The sequence below is a fragment of the Coturnix japonica genome, chromosome 12, assembly GCF_001577835.2.
Source record: "Coturnix japonica isolate 7356 chromosome 12, Coturnix japonica 2.1, whole genome shotgun sequence".
Taxonomy (NCBI): Eukaryota; Metazoa; Chordata; class Aves; order Galliformes; family Phasianidae; genus Coturnix; species Coturnix japonica.
Genome location: NC_029527.1, coordinates 11,215,095 through 11,240,241, shown reverse-complemented (window position 1 = coordinate 11,240,241; position 25,147 = coordinate 11,215,095). Strand labels below are relative to the sequence as shown.

The 25,147-nt window shown below is 45.0% G+C and overlaps 1 protein-coding gene across 6 annotated transcripts in view; it reads left to right on the top strand.

Annotated features, from left to right (window-relative positions):
- The window catches only part of ADAMTS9 (ADAM metallopeptidase with thrombospondin type 1 motif 9), a 66,244-nt gene that overhangs the window by 16,051 nt on the left and 25,046 nt on the right, over positions 1-25,147 (top strand). For 5 of the 6 annotated variants that reach the window (XR_001557996.2, XR_001557997.2, XM_015875257.2 and 2 more), the window contains 20 exons: positions 593-739; positions 1,592-1,733; positions 2,016-2,123; positions 6,412-6,557; positions 9,678-9,859; positions 9,961-10,097; positions 10,538-10,655; positions 10,931-11,026; positions 13,028-13,194; positions 13,306-13,435; positions 13,735-13,861; positions 15,037-15,247; positions 15,960-16,124; positions 17,085-17,249; positions 18,036-18,155; positions 18,781-18,885; positions 19,021-19,188; positions 19,363-19,647; positions 20,328-20,489; positions 21,077-21,253. Coding sequence is in view for 4 of the 6 variants with exons in the window: in XM_015875257.2 (XP_015730743.1) it covers positions 593-739; positions 1,592-1,733; positions 2,016-2,123; positions 6,412-6,557; positions 9,678-9,859; positions 9,961-10,097; positions 10,538-10,655; positions 10,931-11,026; positions 13,028-13,194; positions 13,306-13,435; positions 13,735-13,861; positions 15,037-15,247; positions 15,960-16,124; positions 17,085-17,249; positions 18,036-18,155; positions 18,781-18,885; positions 19,021-19,188; positions 19,363-19,647; positions 20,328-20,489; positions 21,077-21,253 (3,058 nt within the window). In the remaining 2 variants the exon portion in view is untranslated. The remainder of the gene's footprint in view (positions 1-592; positions 740-1,591; positions 1,734-2,015; positions 2,124-6,411; positions 6,558-9,677; positions 9,860-9,960; positions 10,098-10,537; positions 10,656-10,930; positions 11,027-13,027; positions 13,195-13,305; positions 13,436-13,734; positions 13,862-15,036; positions 15,248-15,959; positions 16,125-17,084; positions 17,250-18,035; positions 18,156-18,780; positions 18,886-19,020; positions 19,189-19,362; positions 19,648-20,327; positions 20,490-21,076; positions 21,254-25,147) is intronic. The other variant, XM_015875258.2, reaches the window with a different exon arrangement.

Here is a 25,147-nt window from a genome sequence, read left to right as displayed (position 1 = left end):
GGTTCATGCTGATATTGATGTTTGATGGCATTTTGTAAACCTGCCACATCAAGTGTAGGAGCCAAGTCTGTCCCCATTGCAGCCCATTTCACAGCCTGCATAGGGTGCTGCCCACGTACACAGGGGACTTTGGGCTCAGGTTGCCAGTAGGCTTGAATCATCCCTCTCCTTTGGGGACTTACTCATGGCTTTTTGGCTCAGTTTCAGAGAACTTGACATTTTTGTGAAGGTGGAGACAGGCATTTGCCTGCAGGATCTGAACCATCAGCTAGAAAGGAAACCACAGCTGCAGCTGTGTTACTCTGAGCTCCCAAAGGACTTGCCTTGTTGAACATGGGCAGTGGAGAGCTTAGCGGGGTGCTGCAGACCAGTGCTAGGAACACAAGTGTTCTGAAAGCATTTCAGTTGTGCTTGTTGATGCTTATGAATATGTGAATGGTAATGCTTTTATTCTGTAATACATATTTGCAGGGGTTCCATGAAAATGTGATGGGTTTATTTTTACTTAGTTCATACTATTGCTCTTTCTATGCTGTATACTTGCTTGTCATCATTTATTCAACTGAATTTATCCCTGTTGTGTATCTCTTAGGTTTAATATGCCACATGATGATAATCATAAGTGCAAAGAAGATGGAATTAAACATCAATACCACGTTATGGCTCCAACTTTAAATTACCATACAAGTCCATGGACCTGGTCGAAATGCAGTCAAAAATACATCACTGAGTTTCTGGAGTAAGGCTTCCCAGATGTGTTTTTTGGGCTGTTTTTTGTGTGTGCCTGTATCCCATGGGGTTCTCCAGTTAATGTGAAATCCTGGTGTGCAGCGTTTGGAGGAAATAAGAGGGATTTGTGTGTGCACACATCCTTTACATAGAGCAGGAATGCAGCCCTGGCATCCAGTCCCTGCCAGTTCAGCCTCGTGATAAGCTGGCAAGGACTGGCCTGTCTAAGGGGAGGAATAAGGCTTCCCCCATGGATGTTGCTTTTAAGGAATGTGTGTTCTCCTCTAACCTGAAGAGTGAGTTTTCCAAGCCCTGTGGCCTAGATACGGAAACACATTTCAGGAGGCAGATTGAATCTGCCTTTCTGCTCCACAGGTCAAGATAAAGCCCTGGCACTAGTCCATTGTGGAGACACTGTTGAAGGAGCCCTCAGGTCAGCTTGATGCACAGTGATCACCCACTTTGCCATGATGCCTTCCCATGAGCTGTGATGGGAAGCAGAACAAGAACCACAGTGGTGCCATGGCAGAACCAAAGGCTCAATCCTTTGGGTGCTAATCACTTATTTTTGTTCTAAATGTCTTCTAAAGCTCACTCAGAAATGAAACGCATGTGGTACGTGCTCAGACATGCTTTTGTGAGGGTAGCTGGCTGTACTGTGGTGGAAAGTTGTTTAGCACAGCATGAGGAGAGGATGGTGAATGGGGAAGCAGCTTCTTACGCTCCTATGCTGGAGCCTGCAAAAGCTGTTAAACTTGGGAAGTCTGGTGCCCATCTGCCCTGAGGCCAGATCAGATAAACACCAATGGATTGTAGTCTCATCACCTCCTGTTTAATGCTGTTTTTCTGCTCTGTGTTATAGCACTGGCTATGGGGAATGCCTGCTTGATGAACCTTCATCAAGAACTTACGCTTTGCCTCAGCAGCTCCCGGGGCTCATTTATGACGTCAATAAACAATGTGAGTTAATTTTTGGACCTGGATCCCAAGTGTGCCCATATATGGTAAGTGCACTTCCACACTTTAGTCTTTCTGGTGTTGCCAGAGCATAGTAAATCTGCCCAGGGTTGGGTGAGGAGGGCAATGGATTGGTGTCAAGGCTGCTCCCACTAGCTGGTCCTTGGTTTTCCTGGCTGCAGAGATGGGGCAAGCCATGAAGTTACTGTCAAGCTTGTGATTTAATGATGGATCCTAGGGGGATAATTTCACAAAGGGTCATCTATCCTGTAGGGCACATGGCATGTAAGAAGAATCTATTCATATTTTGATGTTTCCAATATCTTAAGCAGATGCAGTGTCGGCGACTTTGGTGTATTAACATTGATGGTGCACACAAGGGATGTCGTACCCAGCACACGCCTTGGGCTGATGGGACAGAGTGTGAACCTGGAAAGGTCTGTAACACCTGGTGGTTTGTTCCCTGTAGTGCATTTCCTGTGGGTCGGGCTATAATTGTATCAATCCAAATCATCCAATCCCTGTGGCCAGTTGTATGGGGCACGGCTTTTGACTGCAAGACCTGGTCTGTGGTTGTTAACTCCATCCCAGTAACGTGACTAAAATGCACTGCACGGCATAACTTTGTTTAAAGCAGGTATTCTTTTTGGAATGTTGATTTTTTAAATTAATGCCCTCGATTGAACTCCTGAGCAAAACTTCTGCAAAGTTTCCCAATGCTTTTATTAGAAATTTCCTATGTGATGTGAGTAATTAGTAATTTTGCTTAACATAAATTTGCCAACTGGCTTCTCAACTTGGCAGCTTCAGAGTAAAATATAGAACTGGTTGACATTTTCTTTATGGAACAGTTCTGGCAATAATTCATAGTAACTTTCATTTTCCATGCATGCTGTTAGCTTCCAAGTAGCATTGTGGTTTCTACAATGAGTGTTTAGTTTTCAGTTATCCGGATCTCAAGAAAAATAGTTGGGAAAGCATTATTACTTTTTATTGAGATACTTACACTTATTGAAGGGAAACTCTTAGCTGGTTTCCCTCATTTTTGTCTGTAGAAAAGGTTTCTCCATCCAGCTGTAATATCAAGTGTGCCATTACTCTAAAAAAGAATGCCTTAAAAATTTGCTTTTCTGACTATTAATGATAAAGAGTTGAAGTTTTCATTGCATAGAAAGACTCAACATCTTAATTCATAGTCCTTGCAATGTATTTTCATTAAAATGTATGGATGCTATCTTAGATATAATTTCCTATATAAGCTGTGGATCTGAAAAGTCATTCGTTCAACCAACTTGACTGATCTCATTCAAGACAATGGGCAAAATGTATCTATCTGCATTCCTTTCTCATGGAAAAGAGCAGTCAGTAGGACTGATTTTGTTGCTGAGGTTGTGCACTAGGGATGCGGCTGGAAATCCTACTCCTGTGTTATTCTTTGGAGCCAGTGGCTCAGCCATATTTAATGCTTTCATGTCAAATCTCCCCTATTTTAAAAATCAGGGTCAACTTTTGTTATCCCAGGAGTTCCTCTGACTTCTTGTGTCCCTTCACTTCCTGAGAAGACCTTGTGTCTCACCTGCTCTGTGTGTGAGGTTGGGCTCCTTTTATCTCTGAAATCTCAGAAATAACCATTTTGTTTTGATATTCCAAAAACTGAGCTGCAGTCTAGTTCAGACGAGCCTGCAATTACCTTCAGAGATGGCCCAGTGTGATGTTCAAACATCTGCACTTGCACGCATTTAGTGTGTGTTAGCTGGGGGGCTGAGTGCGTTTGCGTGGATCTTAAAGCCTATGCAATGGAAAACATTTTACTCCACAAATTTAGCCAATCTGACAAGGCTGGGCAAATTTAGACAAACGTGACCTGAGCTTCTTAACTGAGAACTGAAGGAAAAACAACACAATCCAATCATGCCTAGGCCTTTGAATATACTTTCAATAAAAGGGCTTTATGAAGTAATTCTTGTATCTCTGTGTTGATCTAATTCAAGCTTAAGGTTTGAATCATCATAAACTCCCTCCTCATAAGTGTTTTCTTGGGCTTGTGAAATGCTGAAGTGCGAGTCTGGAGTGCTTTTCTTTGGAATAAATCACTATTTTGGTACTCTGCTGTGGCCAGGAGCCCCATCAAACTTCTGCTTGCTGACTAATGCCTTGCCTCAAGCCTACATGTTTAAAGTCCACAATAAGTGGGTTGGCAGATGGAGAAAATACCATGCCTTTTTTTATGGAGATATCTTTGGAAATGAGGGAGCCTGAATAGCTAAGACAAATCTAGCAAAAATAGCTGGCATGGAGATTTAATCAGGCTCTCAATTTATTCTTCAATCAGGAGTACTAAAACAACACAGGAGCATTAGCTTATGCATATTTTGCATGTGAGGATACTGAATGTGATACTGCTAACCCAAGCAACAAGCTCAGCCCAGAGTTTGGATGAATACTAGTCACGATATTTTACAGTGTTTCACAGCACCGATGCATTACGGGTTTGAAATAAATTACTGTGCCACAAAGAAAGAAAACAAAGAGGGTAGTAAACTTGGACCTCTGTCTCTTGTGGGTTTTGGGGTTGTTTGAGGATTGGTAAAAGAAGAGTAGAGGGAGGGTAATCATTTCTGTCTCCTGCCTTATGGGCAGCAGGTAGCGTATCTGTTATGCTTCACAGCACTTGTCTGCCCCCTGCTAATCTATTCAGCCAGAGTCAGCCCATGGATGGGAGCCGGATTTGGTGAATTATCTAGGACTCCTGCGACAAGACAAAGGAAAGGAAAGTCTGTTATAGTGTCTCCTGTCCCTGCCATTGCTCTCCTGTTCAACTTTGTGTCCATTTAAATTATTTTGAACTTGCTCCAGACAAAAACTCTTTTATTCCCTTCATTGTCTGATCTGTAAGCTCATAGGAGAGAGAGCCCTAGCAGACTTTTTAGTTTTCTGTTGTAATTCAACATAGAAATTATTTTTGAAATACAAAAGGCACGAAGGCTGCACAGCCAGACTATTCACAGCGTGGTTCCAAGAAACACCATTGCGTTTCCATAAGATAATCTTGCTGCTTATTTAAAACAGCTGCTCTTTTTCTTTCTTTTCTTTTTTTTCTTTTTTAACACCCTTGATTTGCTATCAATTCCAAACTCCCGGTTTTGAATAGAATCAAGAGATGTAGGTGATTTCCTGGTTAATTCTCAATCATGGGATGGGAAACGTATAGGTCATATCACAGTTCAATAGCTGTGTGCATTCACTAGTTAGCTATTTGGTCATCTCTGGGTCAGTGGTGCCAAGCATGACTGTGGTTATATATTTAGCTGTGAGCATCAATGTGTCTGCAAGAATTTCTTCTCTGGGACAGCACTGCTGTATTTATATCATGTGTTTCTGTATGCTGATGATAGCTCTTAGATCTCTTTGGGACTGATATGGGGGTCCCCATCTGCATTTCTCAGCCCTTTAAATCTGCTGTTTCCCAGATAGGTTTCCCTGAAGTGCTTTGTAAGTCTAAAAGAAGAGGGTGGGCTCATGGTGGAACCTTTTGGTATTAGTGAAGGGGCTGGAAAAATGCAGCATGTTTGTAAAGGTGACCCAATTACCATAAAGATTGTCAGGTGTTTCAGAGCCTGAGCAGATTCTGGTGGAAGGAACTAAAGCATGGATATGTTTTAGTGATGCATCTATGCGTTTTCTCCTTTGACTCTCTAACCTAATCTAATTTGGGAGCAATCAGCAGTGTTTGAGCTTCATGTAATTGCAAAAATTTGGGCATCTGTTATCAGGTTAGTGTATCTCTGGGAGTGAATCTGCATTAGCAAGAACGGCTTAGTGAGAGTGAAACCCCATTCTTCCATCCATCCATTTTGCTCAGTGGGGCCAGAATGTGTCTCTGCCCTAAGCCATCCCTGTCTGTGCAGTTGTGCTAGCAGACACACTCCAAGGAGACACCATTTATAATATGCAAACCAGGGACAGGGACTTGCTGGGATAATTTAAGCCAGTTTCACAAATGAAAGAAAACAACAATTAGAGCTGGAAAACACAAGTGCAGAGCAGGCCTTGGCAAGTCCCAGGTTATGGCTGAATTAAAAAAAAAAAAAAAAGGAAAAAAAATATACTTTGGATTGAGGAATTCATTTTTCTTTCTTAATTTGCCCTTTGGATTGGGAAGCTTCCTTTCCCTCCTCTGTCCTGGGCTGTGCACAGCTGTGGGGAGGTTTGTGTTTTCTCTGTTATTTCCCTTTTGTCTGTCTCCTCTCCTGACACTTTGTGGTTCCTGCTGCTCTCCAGGAAATCGGATAAGCAGCTTTTCCAAAGAGCTATGAGCGCTGCTGTGCTGTTCGGCACCAGCAAGCAGGGAATCTTTGGTGGATGTTCTTATCCTCAGTCCCCTTCCCATAAATCACTGCCGTGGGCTCTGTCTTTGCTTCTCTGTTGGTTTTTGTTTTATCAAAATGATAATAAAAATAAGTCCAAGTTTGCTTTTTCACTGTGAAGTAGTTCCTGCATTTTGAATCTTGGGCTGATTGCTGGCATTCCCTTCCCTGGAAGCATTCAAAGCCAGGCTGGATGGGACTTTGAGCAACCGGCTCTAAAGGAAGGCATCCCTGCCTATAGCAGGGGGTTTGGAACTAGATGATCTTAAAAATCCCTTCCAACCCAAACCATTCTGTGACTCTATGATTTGATTCATAATGCCAAAGCCATGCAAAACTTGCCCATCTCTACCCGCAGCACTGCCGTTTTGGGATGTGTGTGCCCAAGGAGCGCGAGGCACCGGTGGTGGATGGAGCCTGGGGTACCTGGAGCCCTTTTGGGACGTGCTCAAGAACTTGTGGAGGCGGAATCAAGACAGCCATCCGGGAGTGCAACCGGCCTGAGTAAGTGCCTGGATGTGGGGGTAAGGCTGAGTCATGGGTAAAGTGCACCAAGATGGGAGAGGGGCAAGGAAAGAGCTGTCACATCTGCATTAATTTATTGCCTCCTGTTTTCCCACTTAATCCTGATGGTGTTTTTCTTGCCCTAATGATCAGAGGAGTCTAGGAGCAAGATGGGCTGTGTTTTTTATCCATTTTTCACCATTTTGGCCCTACTCCGACTGCTTTTCCAGCTGTTCCTACAAGCCAGACCCTTTCTCATCCTTTCTACTATCCTATTCCTGCTCTGGCTGGTTTTGCAGCTTTTGGCTACGTTTGCAGCTGATCCCTTATCTTTGTATGTTTCAGCTGGAGCAGACTAGCAAAATCTTTGTAGAAATCTGTGCCCTATTAGAAAGTGATACTGAAAAATGTTTGTCATCAGCCTGAATTGCTAAATCCTGACCCATATGGAATGGCAGGGAATTTGGCTGTGGGCTTCAAGGAAAAGAATGCATGGCCTGAAATATTAATAATTGGTTGAGCAACTGGTATGAAAGCAGAGTGTTTGCACAAACTGTGAGCTGTGCTGGTTGCTGTTTAACTGCATCCTTTTGGCCCCAAGAACAAGAAGGCACGGGCACAGCACTTCCCAGGCTCTTATAAGGGACACACAGCGAGGTGATGAAGAGCAGATGGGTCTGGCTAGAGGAAGGTACTTAAAAATGCCAACCAGGTTTGCTATGTCTCACCTTTGGTATCAGGCAGCTTAATGCCAAGGGAATTGCCATTACTGATGTAACAGCTTCTGCATCCCTCTTTGAAACCTGCTGCAAGCCTTTGGGGCCAGCCATGGGGAGGGCTGGAGGGAGAAAGGAGAGCTCATGCTTGCAGAGGCGGAGTGGCAGGAGGGCTGGCTGAGCTCAAGCACTGAAAAGGAAGAGAAGGGGTGAGGCCAAGGGAGATGGACTCCAGTCTCTTAATTAAAGTGATGCTAAGAAATGCACGAGCATGAAGGAGTGCTCATCATGCTGTGCTGAGTCAGCACATGCCATGCAGTCTTCCAGTAGCCATGGAAACACAAAATAAGTACCTTTCCATGCACAAGAAAAGTTATGTGGCCAAACATTTGGATGCTGTCAGTGGGGACATGTTCTTGGTTTCTGGAGCAGCATCCATTTGGACTGATAACTTTCCTGCTTGAAAATCACCTTTAACCTAGAGGCTAACAGAGGGATTTTAAAATTCCATTTGTCTTGTTGCTCCATCAACCACAACACTGTGCACACAGCTTTGTGCCAAACCTGTTGCATTGTCCCTGTAGTCTGGCACTGTAGTGTGCACTCCCACCACATGCCCTTCCCTTAACGTGGGCTGCTGGGGTGATGCAAGTGAATGAAGAAGGAATAAAACATGGAGAGGTGCTGCTGGGTGCTCTCACTGCCTCCCTTGTTTTTCAAAGAACTTCAGAAGTATACAGAATCTCGTCTTTCTTTTTCCTGCTCTGTTGATGGCAGCAAAAACAACCTGGATTAAGATCTGAAATGGTTTTCAAGTTTTTTATATTCAAAGGTATATATTCTGGCTGCTCTAGGACCTGGGGTGATATCTTGCATGCCAATAAGATACTACACTGATATTATGGCAGTCAAAAATGAGCCCCTATGCCAAGATACTGAAGAAAAGGCTGCAGCTCCTGACTCAGTCTGTACCCCACTCTTGCACCCATACTGAAGGGCACTTTGCAGTCATGTAAGGAAACTTTGAGCACTTGAAAAGGAAGCAGGCTGGGTATGGGCTTAAGGAGTCCATTAACTCACCAGAACAGGCCTGTCCCACCAGGGCTGCCCCTGGGAACTCAGGGCCAGGTGGCCCTAGAAGAGCTACTAGCTGCAGCATGGCATGTAGAGCAAGGCATAGTTGCAGTATTACAAGAGAAAGGGAGTTTGTCATGAGATATTGGTGTCAGGAGCCCTGAATGTGGGGATGCTTCTCTGCATGGGTGAGTGCTATGTGTGAACATTAGTCTGATCATGTCTGCATGTTGGTCCTTCCAAGGGATCCACGTGTGCTGGGAGCTGTGCTGGACATGTGTATGCATTCAGGCCCCGGGGCTCCCTAGGTTGCTGTTAAGGAGATTTCCAGCTTGAAAGCAGATGTTTGTGAGAGGGGAGCAATGTTACAATGGTCCATGCCATCCATTAGCTGATAAAATAGATTATTCTGAGATGAGCCAAACTGAGGCCAGAACAAGGAGGTTCTTATGTGTGTATTGCTCCTTCCCATCTCTGTGGTATATTGTTGATGATTATTCATAGAAATACCACACAATGCTGAAGAATGTAGTATTATTTCTTCACGACACTGGAGATCAGTGTTCTATGAGGCTGATTTATTTCTGAGGGGCAGTTCTTTGTTTACTCAGCCTCTGTGGAGAGCAACACTGGTTTACAAACACCCAAAAATTGTTAGAGTGGTTTGGGGCTATTTTGAAATGTGGTGTTCCAGCCCTCAACGATGAAGAGATTGCGTAATGTAAGAGCTTTGTCAGATTGCAACTGTTCTACTGCAGTATAAATGTTCTCAAAGCAAAAATGATCTTTCCCCATGCATGCTTCTGGCTCCCTGAGGTCTGGAGTGTGCTGCTGCTAGTACATTTCCCTATGTGCTGTACCCTGAGATGTTCAGGATGTCCCTTTGTGGCCAGAAATTCTGCTACTTGAGTCACAAGTAGAAAGAAGAACTGTTATTTGTGGGAGAAAAGACACTGCTGAGCTGATGCGTCTGCACCTAAGAATGCTGAAAAGCTGACATCAGTTGTAGGAGATTGTTAGCAGAATGTGAGGATTTCCTGTCTCTGTTCAGCTAAGAAACATCAAATCTGTGGGATCAGTGGGGTGTCATGGAGGGGTGGACCCACATTACGGGAATAGAATCATTAAAGTTGAAAAAGGCCACTAAGATAAACCAGTCCAACCATCAATCCATCCCCACCATGCCCACTAACCCATGTCCCTAAGTGTGAAGCTGAATTTCCTGTCAAGGAAGATGTTCTTCTGTCTTCTCCAGCTACAGCTGTATTCATCACAGAGCAAATACTCCCTTTGTTCAAACCTTTCACAGCTTCTTTCTTTGTTCCTGCAGACCTAAAAATGGTGGGAAATACTGTGTGGGACGTCGAATGAAATTTAAATCCTGCAACACTGAACCGTGCTCGAAGCTGAAGAAGGATTTCCGGGATGAGCAGTGCGCTGACTTTGATGGGAAGCACTTCAACATCAATGGGCTGCCCACAAACGTGCGCTGGGTGCCCAAGTACAGTGGCAGTAAGTGCCAGGGGCACAGTGCCTTCTTCTGGGGGCTTACTGGGCAGTGGCATTTGGGTAACAATTTGGGTAACACACTCCTGGTCTTTCTCCCTCCCCAGTCCTGATGAAGGATCGCTGCAAGCTGTTCTGCCGCGTGGCAGGGAACACTGCTTACTACCAGCTGCGGGACCGTGTCATTGATGGGACCCCCTGTGGCCCTGATACCAATGACATCTGCGTGCAGGGCCTGTGCAGGGTAATTATTTTCCCTTCTCTTTTATAAGAATGGATTCCATATCATGTGTTTCTCCTTGGATACAACCAACTCAAGAAGTTTGCTTCAGCTCAGGCACTGCCTGGCAAAGGTAGCAGTCATAGAAAGAATGCAGAAGACCACTAAGATCATCTAGTCCAACCATCGACCCATCCCTACCATGCCCACTAACCATGTATTTCAATGCTACATCTACCCTTTTCTTGAAAACCTCCAGGGACAGTAGTGGTCCTGAATCTTGCTTTTTGTTTGCAATTGCTGTGGGATAGCCATGCTGTAAATCAGCACAAAAATATGAGGAAGTGATTTGTCTCATGGCAGCCTCTTCCACACAAAGCTTTTGTGGGGCTTAATTTGGAGATTTGTAAATGCTGTTCTAGTCTGCGTTTGCTCCATCTTGTTTTTCAATTTTTCTCTTAAAGCAAGCTGGATGCGATCATGTGCTGAATTCAAAAGCAAGAAGAGATAAATGTGGTGTTTGTGGTGGGGATAATTCTTCGTGCAAAACTGTTGCGGGCACATTTAACACGGTGCATTACGGTAAGAATCTGTTGCTAAAAACTTTATCGTGAAAAATACAGGTCTATAAAGGATCTATAAAAGGCTTTACCACACTTAATCTACAAAAACACTGATACAAAATGTGAAATCCTTCTAGCTATAGGATATACCAGGTTATAACTATTTATGCTATCCCTAAATGAAGAGTATTGGATTGTGTAATGTGAGGTAATTTTGCTCATCTCCCTTCCCCCCATAAAAAGCAAATGAAACATCTGTGTAATAGCCTTGACTTTGCATTAAATCTGTTCTAGGCTATAATGTTGTGGTCCGCATTCCAGCTGGTGCAACAAATATTGATGTGCGTCAGCACAGTTACTCAGGGAAACCAGAGGATGACAACTACCTGGGTGAGTTGCAGTGCAGTTTTCAGTCCTGGATGCAGCTGTTTTCTGGTTGCATGGATAAGTCTGGTTGCCCCTTGTTAAGGGAGGTGAAGAATACACCAGAGGGGGAGGTGTTTTCTTGTTTAGAATATATCCTGTATATCTACCAAGGTTGGTCACCTTTATTTTGCTCCTTCTCTTTGTTCATGCCATCCTCGAGGCAAAGCTTGGGAGGCTCACATGATGAGAAGTGTGCCCTCAGGGTCATGTCTGGGTATTATTCACCATGCTGAGCAAAAACACATACTGAGGTCTGCACTCAGTATAAATGTATATGCCAGGGAAGGGCTGGGCTGGAGGTTCATAGCCTCCTGGGAGGTGAAGAAACTTGCTTCTTTGTCTCACTTTGGAAACAAATAGAGGAGACCATGGTTCACTAAAGGGAAGCGATACTGGCAGTTTTAGTTGTCTCTCTGAAAAGCTGAAAGTCCACATTTCCAGATCCTTCATAGAGGCAAAAACCCAAGTGGGTCCTCTTGGCCCTGCACAGCCCTTGTTTTCACAGCAGTGCAGTGAAGTGGATGCACATCAGTACCAACAAAATCCCACAGCAATGCAATATCTTTTATATATCTTTTGTCCTGAGAGAGGAAGAGAGGGTTCCTTATTTCTCTTTTTTAGAAAAACAGTCAGATTCATTGAAAGGTTTGGGCTGGAAGAGACCTTTAAGATCACCAACTTCCAGGCCACCTGCTATGGGCAGGGACACCTTCCGTTAGACCAGGTTGCACAGAGCCCAGTCCAGCCTGACCTTGCACACTTCCCAAGTGGTGCCTATTCAAAGTGGTTCACTCCAAAATGAGCCCTAAAGAGCTTCTCAGTTCATCTTGGGGGACCCTTTAATTTTCTTGGGAAGCAATGAAGTCAAATCTTCTTTAATGTTGCTTTAATATTGCTGGGAGAGCATCTCTTCACATTAGACCTGAAGAGAAGCAAATGAGAAGTGTGCATTTGTCCACTTATTTTGCAGCTCATTGAGTGTGAAATCTTGGGCCCTCTGTACTGTGAAACTTGCAGTTCCTTAACAATTTAGGAGGAATTTGATGTTGTCATCAAGTCCAAGACACGCATCTACTGTTGTAGGAAGATACAGTAAACAGGGAGGAGTCCTTTAATGAGTTTTACTGCTGCCAAATGACATTAAAGCCTCCACAGTATGGAATTTTGTTGAGCATAGAGTTTGCTTTTTGAGCTTTTATCCACCTATAACTGTACACAACCACCAGTGTTTTGCTTCATTATCTCTCCTCGTTTGGTGTAAAAACCTTCCCTTTGGTGTTTTGGTGTTAAGTTTGGATTGTTTTTCCGTACAGAGGCTTTGTAGTAACGTAGCTGTGATGGGTGAAATGGTGGGGAAACTAACTTAGGAAATTAGCTACATAATCGCATTAGTGTGAAGTTGTGCAGCAGACTGCTGTTTTCAGGAAACCGTTCCTTTTATAAAGCAGTTAGGCTTTAAGCCTTCAGTGCTTTCACATACCTTAAGATTTGGAATAATAAAAAAGTAAACAGGGAGGAGGGTGAAGGAGGTGCTGACCAAACTCCCCGCAATTATCCACCTAAAAAAACAAAGTTTGGGCAATTAGGGCAGAGAAATTTATCTTAAGAACACACCTGGAAACAACATGCAAGTCACCCTATCTGCAACAACTAACACAAATACTTGGGCAGAATGGCTTTGTATCACACTGCCTGCAGCAGCCTGCCCCTAGGTTATGGGGAAGCAGTTTGGGAACAACTTCAGGCATTCAGCCTTCACTTCAGTGTGGTTTACAAAGGAAAAAGGGTAAGAGCCATGTCTGTAAAATCTCTGCTGCTCTCTTTCCACCCTTTCTGCCTGAGAGTGCCAGTCAGCTTTGCCTCCCCACACAGTGAAGGGAGCACTGATTGAGCACATGACCCACATAATTATGTACACCTGAGTTAATTCTGCATCTTTAGTTCTTGTTTTTTGCACCTATGCAGCCTTATCTAACAGTCAAGGAGACTTTATATTAAATGGAGACTTTGTCGTCAGTATGTTTAAAAGGGAAATCAAAGTTGGGAATGCTGTGATTGAATACAGCGGATCGGATAATGCTATCGAAAGGATTAATTCTACAGATCGGATTGAGCAAGAAATAACACTTCAGGTGAAGTATTTGTTGTGTGTGTGTGTAAAAGCCTGCCAAGTGTTACTGGGCTGGAAACAACCGGAGGCAAAGTCTGTTAGTTTACTCCACTTTATCCTTCTTTTCTCCTAGGTTTTATCAGTGGGCAATTTGTACAATCCTGACGTTCGTTACACTTTTAATATCCCCATTGAAGACAAACCTCAGCAGTTTTATTGGAATGCCTATGGCCCCTGGCAGCCCTGTAGTAAGCTCTGCCAAGGTAAGTGCTCAGGAAGCCATTACAGGGTTCACCTGGGACCTCAGCAATGTTTGCAAATTCTTTTCTATGTGCTTTCTTGGAGACTTTTGCATTATGGGCTTGTTTCCCTGCCTGCAGCAGGAGATAGATAACCTGTGATGCCCTGCTTGCAAGGTGTAACACTGCAGTGGTGCTTTTCAGCTGCAAAGCAGGGAACCTTTGTAGCCCATCTCTGAAATACTACTACTAAGGGAAGAGGAGAAATAACTGATTTAATTGCTGTCCTGTGTGTGTCAAGTCTGTGTTTTCTTTCTGTGTAGGAGAAAGAAAAAGGAAGCCTGTGTGTACGAGGGAGTCAGACCAACTCACGGTGTCAGACCAAAGGTGTGATCGGATTCCCCAACCTGACCCTATAATGGAGCCTTGTGGCACGGAGTGCGAATTAAGGTGTGCTCTGATTACTCATGTATATGCATAGCATTTATTGTTTACTCCTCTTTCACTCCTGGCCGTCATCCCTTTTCTCTGCAGCTTGTGTTAGGTTTAATAAAAACAAACAAAAAGAGGGATTAACCATTGTCTCTCTGTCACCCAAGAGTTGTTGATGTCAGCCAGCTGTGTTTTGGGAGGCACATTTCTGCATTTTCAAGTCTGCTATGTTGGATTCAATTAGTGCTAACTATTACAACAAATGCTTGATGTTTCATTCTGCCTGGATAGAAATACAGACTGTAGGATGGTGTTGGGCAAAGAAGGGGGGAAAAAAACACATGTGCTCAAAACAAAGAGTCGCTAAGGCTTGGATTTATCATTTGCTTAAAGTGAGGAATGGACTGAAGTGTAGAGTGAGTTTGGGGCTGTCCCCAGTCAACTGCCAGAGAGCTGGAATCGATGGAGTGTGCCCTAAGTGATCGCAACCCATTTTCCTTTAAGCAGCAATCTGGTTTTATTTCAAGAGCATAAAACATGGTGACAATAACCAGCTGCTGGCAAAGCAGTTTGGATTACTGGGTTTTTGGAGGGGTTTCTTTTGGTTTGTTAAATCTGGGGTGTAAACAGCCACTGCAGGGCTGCTGTGGGACAAGTTGTTGAGGTAACAGCTGTCACCATTGCAACAGGTTGGAAACCTGAGAAGGGGAAATGCCCAAGTTTTGGAAAGCAGTCAGAGACACAGGGGCTTCTGTAGTTCAGGAACTATTGACTCCAAATCCCCTTGATCTTATTCTTCTCCTAGCCTTGCTGCAGTTTGCTCTCTGAGCATAGGAGCAGTGCTGTGTACTTGCTGCTCAGGTGGCTCTCCTGTAGTGGACCATAGGGCAGAAAGACCCCAATGCTCCACTCTGTGCTTGGCTTTGTATCCTGAGTGTTCTCCTGTTGCCACATCACCTTTACTTCCCATCAGGAGGAACACGAGGCTGTTCCTTCCCTCCCAAAAGCAAAGCCAGAGCTGACTGCCCAGTACTTCCAAATTGCTTGGAAACCATCAGGAAGGATCAAAATTTCCCATTCAAGAATGTATATTTTAATGTCAGACACCCCAAAGCCATGTTATCTGCCATGTCCCAGAGCCCCACAGCTGCCATGACATTCTCATAGGCTGTGTCACTAATGTTTGCTTTCAGGTGGCACGTGGCAAGGAGGAGCGAGTGCACAGCCCAGTGTGGGCTGGGATACCGCATGCTGGAGATCTACTGCTCCAAGTACAACAGGTTGGAGGGGAAGACAGAGAAGGTCGATGACCGCTTCTGCAGCAGCCAAACCAAGCCAAGCGCAAGGGAGAAATGCACAGGAGACTGTAACGTGGGAGGCTGGAGGTACTCTGCCTGGACTGAGGTGAGGGCTGCTGCTGTCACGTCCTCTTTGGGGGCTATTTTGTTTGCAAACAGCATGTGAAAGTTAGGTGTAGCAAATCAGCTTTCCCTGCTCTTTCTGGAGGACACCGTGGTGCAAATGAGCCCAGTGCTTCCTATTCTCCGCTGCTTTATGCTTTGGAGCATCCTGAGGTCTGTCTGTCGTGCTGAGCACCATGGATTGTCCTCTCCCATCAAAGCCATCACGCTGCTGGGTGGCGAGGGGACACGGTGCCATCAGCAGAGGACTCCTGAAGTTTGTTTCTTTTATGCTTTTCAGCAGAACGCTGTCGAGTGGCCAAGAATATCCCTGGGTGCAGATGTGACACTAAGAGAATGATGAGCCTGGGGCTCTCCATGGAGGGCACGGAAGGAGGGATGGGCTGTTGGAGGGAATTAATCTCTTGTAAAATGAGATCAAGCATCAGCCATTTGGGGGGACTGAAAGGTGACAGTTGTAGAAGTAATAATGGGGTTATAACCCAAGATGGATTTGTGAAACTCATTGCCATGATATTTTTGTTAAGCTTAGTGAGATTGGATTTTTAGAGGAATATATAAAGTAATAGCCTGTTACTTAAAGTACAAACTGTTCTCCCAGAGGTTTCCTGCAGTCTCTTTGTAGTCCTGCCTGTAAGGAGGAAGGAGATATATGGGCTTACAGGACGTGTGTGCTTAGTGTCTGCTCTTTGCAGTGCTCCAAGAGCTGTGGTGGGGGCACACGGCGGCGGCGGGCCATGTGTGTGAGCACCTATAATGACGTACTGGATGACAGCAAGTGCAGCCAACAGGAGAAGCTGACAGTGCAGCGCTGCAGTGATTTCCTGTGCCCCCAGTGGAAAACTGGAGACTGGTCTGAGGTAGGGGCTGGCAGGGACGTCCCCTCTCCTGCTGCTGTCCCTATAGTGTTGTGTTCTTTCTGATCTCACAGTCAGTCCTCCCCAGTTTTTCCACGCTCAGCCCTGACCCTGTTTTTTTATTACCATTACCTCTTCCACTCCAAATGGTGCCCTTCTTAATGCAACAGAACCTCATCTTAACAGGCTGCTCCCAATAGCAGCTGGGATGAAGGGAATAGTCTCCAAAGTCAGCTTGTCACCTTTATGTCCGAATAGCTCGTTTCTGTGAATCACATGTTTTTAGAAAATAATGGAAGAAATTAAATGGGAACAAGGGCTGTTAACTGACCGTTGTTCTCTGCAGAATGTCTGCTGTCCATGGCAGCAGATAGGATGCTGGATGGGGTGATTGCAGCCCTTTATTATGTGCACTCGGAGTGCAAACCTCTGGCACCTCGTTGCGTGCTCCCAGAGAGCTGTGCTGCAGCTTTACCCTGCATCTCACAGCCATCAGGGGCTGCTGGAAGATGCAGCTAGCCCTAGAACCGGGCTATATCTGCCTTGGCGTGGTGGTAAGCTTGGCTCTCTCTGTCTCTTTCTGGCCATCCAGCTTGGCACTCGTGTTTGCTGCACTTTTTTCTATAGCTGTTGGCATAATGGAAGAACTATTGTCTGGAATAATAATAATGAAAATAGCCACGAGGCTGTATTATACCAGGGTGTGTTGGCCAAGTTGTCTCACTAGCAGTATTTAAGCCAAGATCTTGGGTCTGTTCTCTGGGACAGGAGCTGCAAAGAGCTTGTGCTTTGCTCAGAGAGGTGTTGGAAGCCCCATCTCTGGAGACATTCCAGGTCAGGCTGGACCAGTTGCTGATCAGTGTGATCAAATTGTAGTTATCCCTGTTCATTGCAGCAGAGTTGAACTAGATAACCTTTAAGAGTCCCTTCCAACACAATGATTCTCTGCTTTCCCCCTGGCAGTGCCTGGTCACCTGTGGGAAGGGGCACAAGCATCGCCAGACCTGGTGCCAATTTGGGGAAGATCGGCTGAATGACAGGTTTTGTGACCCCGAAACGAAGCCAGAGTCGGTGCAGACGTGCCAGCAGCAGGAGTGTGCAGCATGGCAAGTGGGGCCCTGGGGCCAGGTATGGAAGCCAGTTCATCCCAGCAATGTGTTTGTGGATTGGTTGGCTTGGGTGCACTCTATGGGCAGCAGGAACAGCACCCGCCCTTTGTGCTAAATGTAATGTGGCATACTAAATGGGCCGTGATTGTCAAAAAACGGTTGCCAAGGTTACGCTCCTAAATCCATATTTAGGCACACAAATATGTGGCCTAATTTTCACCAAAAAAAAGAGAAAAAGCTGCTGTCACTCAGTAGCAATTGTTGCTTTCAGTGTTTTCCGCTCTCAGGGTGGGAGGGAGGGGGGGGCGCTGGTGTTTTTCACTGTTCAAATGAGAGTTGCTCATTTCTCCCGCAGAGTTCTGGCATCTTATTTTCCACAAAGCTGTTAGTTCTTAAAAATAAGAATCAGCAGCAAGGCCAGGCGAGTCGTCCCAGCCAGACTAATTGCCCATCGGCAAAAATATCCCTTAGTGCTTCTGCTACTACATGGTGCTGAGCAACCGGTTTTAAAGGTGTAGCTTCTCCCAGGCTATGATTTACTGTGTGTAAATCATTGAAATGCTCACACCTTAATTCCTGAGGACGGTAAGTGAAGCATGTAAGGCTCTGATGGGCTCAGTGAATTAAAACTTTGACCTAATTTAAAGCTGGAAATGTGGGAAATGGAGAGAAAGCAGAAGGGGAAGCTGGGTTTTATAATGCTGCTCATGCTTCATGCCTGGATGTAGGCTGGGCTGATTAATTCTCTCTGACTGAAGCGACCACTCAGACCCAGCACTTCTTTCTCCCATCTGCCCTCTCTCAGTGCACTGTGACCTGTGGCCAAGGCTACCAGATGAGAGCAGTGAAGTGTGTCGTGGGCACCTACATGTCAGTGGTGGACGATAATGAATGCAATGCTGCAACCAAGCCAACAGACACCCAGGTGAATCCTGCTGTTCCCCTCCATCTTAGGCTCTCATTCCCCCTGTCAGTGGTAACAGTGTGGGACCTTTCCTCTTAGCATTCTGTCCCTACTTCTAAGGAATCAATGCTCTCCTCAGCTCTTTTGGGTACCAACAGGTCAGGTCTTCACCCAGAGCTGCCCTGGCCTGGCCTGAGAGAATGACAGTGGTTGACTCTGTCTAGTATTGCTGAGTTGTAGCTAAGCTGCTCAGTGGCCCATTTGGGTCATCACCCTCTGGCAGTGAGGGAAGGAAGCGGGTAAGAATCCAAGCTGGGCTGGGGCAGCTCTTGTTGTATGGTTGTTACTTCTGTCACACTGTTACAATACAGAAGCATTGGCTATGAGAACCCCAGTTTTAGTGTTCCTAATAAGTCAAAGTCCATTGGAGTTCTGCCCATAGGAGGGAACTGATACCAAATTTTGCTGATGCAGCAAGAGCATGCTAGAAGAAAGCCTGCCAGCACACAAGCATGCAGGTCACATTCATGAGGCATTGTGTATCATTAATGTTTGCATTGAAGAGGAGGTGGATTAATTGAAACATCTGCAGATCTTTCATCACTTGCTTTATTTTCCTCTTTTCCCTCATGGGTCTCACATGCAGGACTGTGAAATTGCAGCATGTCCTCCCCATCCAAATAGTCCTGAAGCCAAGAGATCCATATCAGGCGTTCACAGGACGCAGTGGAGATTTGGATCCTGGACACCAGTAAGCACATGCCATAATACTTTCAGGATAATTTTACAGTAGACAGTGTGATGTTTTTAAGTGCATTTGCCCAGCTTTTGTTCTAATATATAACAGGAAAGTTTTCTAGCGCAGTGCTTGGTTGCTCTTTCGTAGTGCTCTGCAACATGTGGGAAGGGGACGCGGATGCGGTACGTCAGCTGTCGGGATGAGCAGGGCTCAGTGGCTGATGAGTCCGCTTGTTTCCACCTGCCGAAACCCTCAGCCACAGAAGTGTGCACCGTGACACCCTGCGGGCAGTGGAAGGCCTTGGAGTGGAGCTCTGTAAGCATCACAGTGCATCCTGCAGGAAAGCCTTGTAGGCATCACTGCTGGAGACACTGCATTAATCTGTTGCCTTTATAAGCAGGAAGGTTTTGAGCAGTGTTTTATATAGTTGTTGGTCTGGTGTACAAAACTGGGAATGTGACTGTGTCTCCTTTTCCCACTGTAACGCAGTGCTCGGTGACTTGTGGTCAAGGTAAGGCAACGCGGCAAGTGATCTGCATCGATTACAGTGACCAGCTGGTGGACAGGAGCGAGTGCGACCCGGATGACCTCCCTGCCACCGAGCAGGACTGCTCCATGTCTCCTTGTCATCCAAACAGCCACGATTATGGCAGGCCCATCCACCCCTTCCTCTATCCGGACCATCGCCTCAAGCTGCACCCTGGAGGCAGCCCCAACAGAAACCGTGCACATATACCAGGAGGCAATCAGTGGAGAATTGGTCCCTGGGGGGCTGTGAGTGCACTGATTTATTTTTTTTTCTTATTTCTGATTGTTTCTTCCTAGGCTAATTCAAGCTTTTTTCTTTTTAAATTTCACTATGCAGGGAAGAGAATGACCCTTGTCCCTGCTTTCTGCTCCCTCCTCACTTCATGATCCTTGAGGTCCCTTCCAACCCAAGTCATTCTATGATTCCCCAGGTGCTGCAGTAGGGTGTGGGCATTGCCTCTCATCCCTTTGCACCGTGCATCTCCCTGCAGATAGCATTGTTTTTCACATGCCAAAGGCCAGCCTCTGCTTCTTGGCTGCCTCCTGGGGCATTTACAGCTGCCAGAGCACAGCAGAGCCTTGATGCCAGCTCCTTGCCCCCCCCCCCTCCCCCAGACAGTTCAAAACACTTTATCGTGCAAGTCCCTAAAGGGAATTAAGCACAAATGTGATGTTAAACACTGTGCTAAAGGCAGCAGGGGTTACTCACCTGCTCAAAACTAGGCTCGTGTTTATTTTCTTTGCCTAGTCAGCACCTAGGTCATTGTACTGCTATTAGCGAGAGCAAAAGTTTGAAGTTAATAAAGCCTGTTAACTGTATTAAGTTTCTCACTGGGCATTCCCACAGTGCAGCACTCTGGGAAAGAGCTGGGAATGCACAATTACTCCTAGGCTCAAAGAGGCTGTGGGCAATTGTGTCTTTGCAGTGCTCCAGCACGTGTGCAGGGGGGTTCCAGCGGCGCGTCGTAGTGTGCCAGGATGAAAATGGATACACTGCAAATAACTGCGATGAGAAAACCAAACCTATGGAGCAAAGATCATGCGAGTCTGGCCCCTGTCCTCAGTGGGCTTATGGCAACTGGGGAGAGGTGAGCGCAACATCAGAATGGTCCCGAAGAACGTTTCTCAATGTGGTGATAGGTGTTTTATATATAAAATCATAAAGGGGAGGTTTGTGTTAGTGGGTGGCTGAAAAATGAGAGAAAAGGAGAAAAGTAGCTGTTAGAAATGAGAAATATCAGCGTGTGAATGGCAGCCTCTGATAAATGGGTGAGCCCCAGCAGCTGCTTGGTGTTGTTTTTGATTCTATTTGTCAATTTGTTTCCAGACAAAAGCAAAATCTAAAGAAATTGAGGTTTCTTTTTATTTATTTATTTATTTTTTAAAAAATAAGTCTAGTTGAACTGAAAGCTTTCTTTGTAATTAAAACACTACTCACTCCCTTCTGCAAATTTATCCTGGAGAAGCAATTAGAGACATCTAATTGCTCCTCTGACACCACACTGGGCCTGGCAGTGTCATCACAGGGAAGCACAAATGGCTTTGGGAGAGAGAAGCATCATCATACATCACTGTGGGGAGGTGATGAGAGAGTAGGGTGGGAGCAGAAGCAGCTCCAGGGTTGGAGTGTTATAGGAACCTGGTGCTGACTCCTGTCCCCTGTGCTGACTTGCAGTGCACGAAGCCATGCGGGGCCGGGACAAGAACGCGGCTTGTGGTTTGCCAGCGCCCCAATGGAGAAAGGTTCACAGATCTGAGCTGCGAAATCCTCGACAAGCCGCCGGACAGGGAGCAGTGCAATGTGCAGGACTGTCCTAGAGATGCTGCCTGGAGCGCTGGTCCCTGGAGCTCGGTACGGCCGTAAGCTTTCTCTTTGTGAACCGTTGCGTGGATGTCCCGTAACAACAGATTTAATGTGCTTCAAACCAAGGTGCTAATGCTTCGTGTCTTAAAACTGCACTTAAGAGGATTATTGATGATATATTTGGAATAACACCGATTTGGTAGGGGCTTGCATTAGAGAAGCTCGAGTGCTTCAATTGAAAGGCACTTTCTTCTCAGTAGACAACTTTGTCCATTCTGTTTTACACCATGTGAGTGCCGTGCATTACAGGTCTTGGTTCCAACTGAGTTCTTTGCACATGGATTTAAGCCTGGCATTTAAGCAGTACCTTTGCATTGAAGTTAAATTGGACTGATGTTTAATGGTAACACTGCACTGTGCACCTACTGGTTTACAAGTTGCATGTTCTGTGCCAAAAACAAACTGATGGGGAAATCTGTACTAAATTTCAACAAATCCCAAAGCTCAGCAAGTGTGTGTGGGTGCGTGTGCCACCCTGTGCACTTCAATATAGAAGTCTGTGTGTGTTCACACCCATGCTGCAACTCTATTCCCATACAAAACATGAGTGCGATGTGCTGTGCAAAGGCAGCTGTAAGCTGTCTGCATGCATCTCTCTGCTTCTGGAGTTGGCCAGGATCTGCTACAGAGATGCTTGCACAGTGGCTTATGAGGGCTGAATGCCCTGAGCTGGGAGCTGGGATGTGTTCTGAGTGTTCTTTGCTATTCTCTCTGCCCCTGTGTGGGTTGGGGGTGCTTCTGGCATGCTGGAAACCATGGACCTGCCCATTTTTGGAGTCGCCTTCAAACAGATGTTGACCTTTAGTGTGTTTTGTTGTAACAGCTTTTCAAGAAGATTTTCTTTTTAAAAAAAGGAAAAGAAAAAAAAAAGAAAAAAGAAAAAAAAAGAGAATTTGACTCAAAAGCACTTTATAAGGAAAAAAAAAGAGAGAGAGACCTGTTTGTAATGTATTGGACTTCCTTAATTGTTATGGTTTGGAAAGTTGTCTTGCTAGCACGTAACTTCGCTAGTTTCTGTGGATGCTCTCAGTAACGCGGACGCCTTCAGTAACATTTCTCAATATCTGTATCATACCTCAATGCATTATGCAATAGCCATAAAACTGCTGGACTAGTGTTTCTACGGTGCTTCACCAGTACAAGGGGCAGTGACATGACACGTCCCGTTCGAGGTGCTAATGTATCCCTCGTACCCTGATAGCTGGTGCTACGATGAGGGCGGTGAGCTCAACAGAACTAGCAGCTGTGCAGCAGCTTTCCTGCAGCACTCCCAGCTGAGGACTGCTGTTAGCCTTTATATCAATCACCTGTGCTGGGACATTGGCGAGATCCACAGGCAGAGTTGTGTTGCATTTGGTGCCACTCAGCATTCAGCCTTTCCACTGTTTGGCAGCAGGCTGGAGGGCTGCATCTGCTCCTCAGTGTTGAAAATGCAGAGTGCAGTCCCTTATGTTCCTTTTTTGGGTTTGTTTTTTTTTTTTTTTTTGGTGGTGTTGGGTTTCGTACCCAGAAGGAATTTCCTTTGACTCTACTAATAATCTCTTACCTATATTGACCTTGAATGCCTCCATTCAAGGCCCTTGGCGGGCTGTTTGAAGGCTGCGCTGTCTCTTATGTATGGGGTCAACAGGACGTCGTGTCCATCCTGCAGAATGCTCCACATGTGTGTCTACCTCGTGCTACTACTGTAGGTAGTAACGTCCAAATCTTTTTGGTTAGTGTGGGATCACCTGATTTGCCTTAGCTCTGTCATCGGTTGCAAGCATCATTCTGTAGCTGTAATACTTCATCTCTTTGGATGGAGTGTCACTACCATATTTTTTTGGTCACTTTTGAAACAAGAGTATAGTATTAGCTGAAACTTTTCAGCAGTATGGATTTATGTATTTATGTAAAAGTGTATTTATTTTTCCAATATTGTTATTTAATTTTATATAAATATTGCATACATTTACAATGTTTAATGTTAATGTTGAATGGTGAAAATTAAAGACAAGTAGAATGTAATCATAAATGAATTTGTATAATGATTTCTTGAGTCTTTTGCTAAATTAAGATCGTATTACTTAGTTTTGGTAACCTTTACTTATTTTTCTGAAATGGTTTACTTGCTTTACTTTACTGTCATTCTGATAATTAAACAATCACGGTTAAAAGTGAAGTTTGGTTAAACTAATTTCTCGTAAGCATCTGATTGGCTTAGCTTCACACAGGTTGGAATGGAATTAGCATGATTAAATACATGCATATTAAAATCAATTGAGTCCGAAGGGTTCAACCCTTGATCCTTAAGGCAATATTCCACTGCAATCTTATGCAGGAAAGAAGTGATTTCTATCTGGCTAGTTAAATCCAGGTTTTACAGAGATAGTTAAATGAATAAACAGGTTCTGTATGGAAATGATAATCTTATAACAGGAGGCTGGTGAGATGCCGTATCATTCTGATGTATGTTCAAAGAGGTCTGAGAGGAGGTGGTACTTCTATTTCCTTGCTGCTTTAAGAACATGTACTCAAAACACTGCAGAACTGTAAGCCGTGTGTTAGACCTGACTTCTTTATTATTAAAATAGTGCTTTAGAAAACGTGCAGAGACTGTCACCAGGAGACAGAGTCTTTTTTTCTCTTCTGAACGCCTTACCATGTGAACACAGCTGTCTGTCCATGCCCTTGAATAACGAGAAGAAATCTTGCCACGTTCTCCAGAATGAAAGCGATGCTCGTGATGTGTTATCCATCCCTTCAAACCCAAACCTCATCCCACTCCTCTCAGGACAGATCTGCTCCTTGCAGTGGCTGCTGTGAAATGTCAGTGGCGTGGAGTTAACCCTAATATGCACCATACCCCGTTACCATTTGAGGGTGATGATGGATTCCCTTGTTGTAGCCTTCTCAGTCTTCCCAAACTGGGAAACAGACACAGAGTAGGGCATACAGTAATTTCTGACAGCACCTTGCCTAGGTTGGGGCGGGTGGGTCATTGGGACCCCACTGCAGTGGGACGGTAACGTGTGGGCAATGGTTGGGTGGCTTTTTTCCTAAGGAGTACTATCATTTCAAATGTAATCTGCTCTGACAAGTGCTTATCGCTCTTTGCTATCAAGAGTTTGAGCTTTTGTGTACAGCTGTGCTATGTGCTTCCCAGCTCCTTTCCAAACAGGCTGAAAGGCCAGTTGGGTTTTTTCTTAATACTTTTTGTTGGTTTTTTTGAAGGTTTTTTTGATCTATCAGTGAAGAATTGGAGTTGGACTCAATGATCCCTAGAGATCCCTTCCAATTCTTATAATTCTATGATTCTGTAATTGGAAGCTTATCATAAAATAATTAGGATGTTAACTGGCTGGCATCCAGACGCCATTACTGTTGCTGTGAATTCTGTTTGGGTTTGCAGCACGGTGCCATTAGCTGGGAGTTGGTGGCACTGGTGGTTCTATGGCCGTGCATGGGGACGTGGGGAGTGGCAGCGTCTCTCTGGGGCCATAGGAGCCCTGCCAGGAAGCTGCTACCTAGGAATTTTAATCCTAAAAAATGGTTGTTGTTGCAAAATTCAACCCGTTGTTTACAAAATGCCTTCCCTATGAAGCTTGCTGGAAATGGGCTGTTCAGCAGCAGTACTCCCCATGTCGTTTGGATAGCATTCTTAGAAGGCAATGTGTCAACTCTTGCTAAGGCATAAGTGATAACCAGGGGCAGATTTGGCTGCGAGTTTATTTAACTCTGCTGTTCTCCTCTTCTCTTCTGCAGAAAATGAATTTGCTGTGACAGCAGCATTACCAAGCTGCCGTATGATTCCTTACATGTGTTTTTTCAGTAACATAACCAACCTTGAAAATGAAGTGATAGGCATATGGACTCTCCAGTCACTCAGATATTCATGCTGCT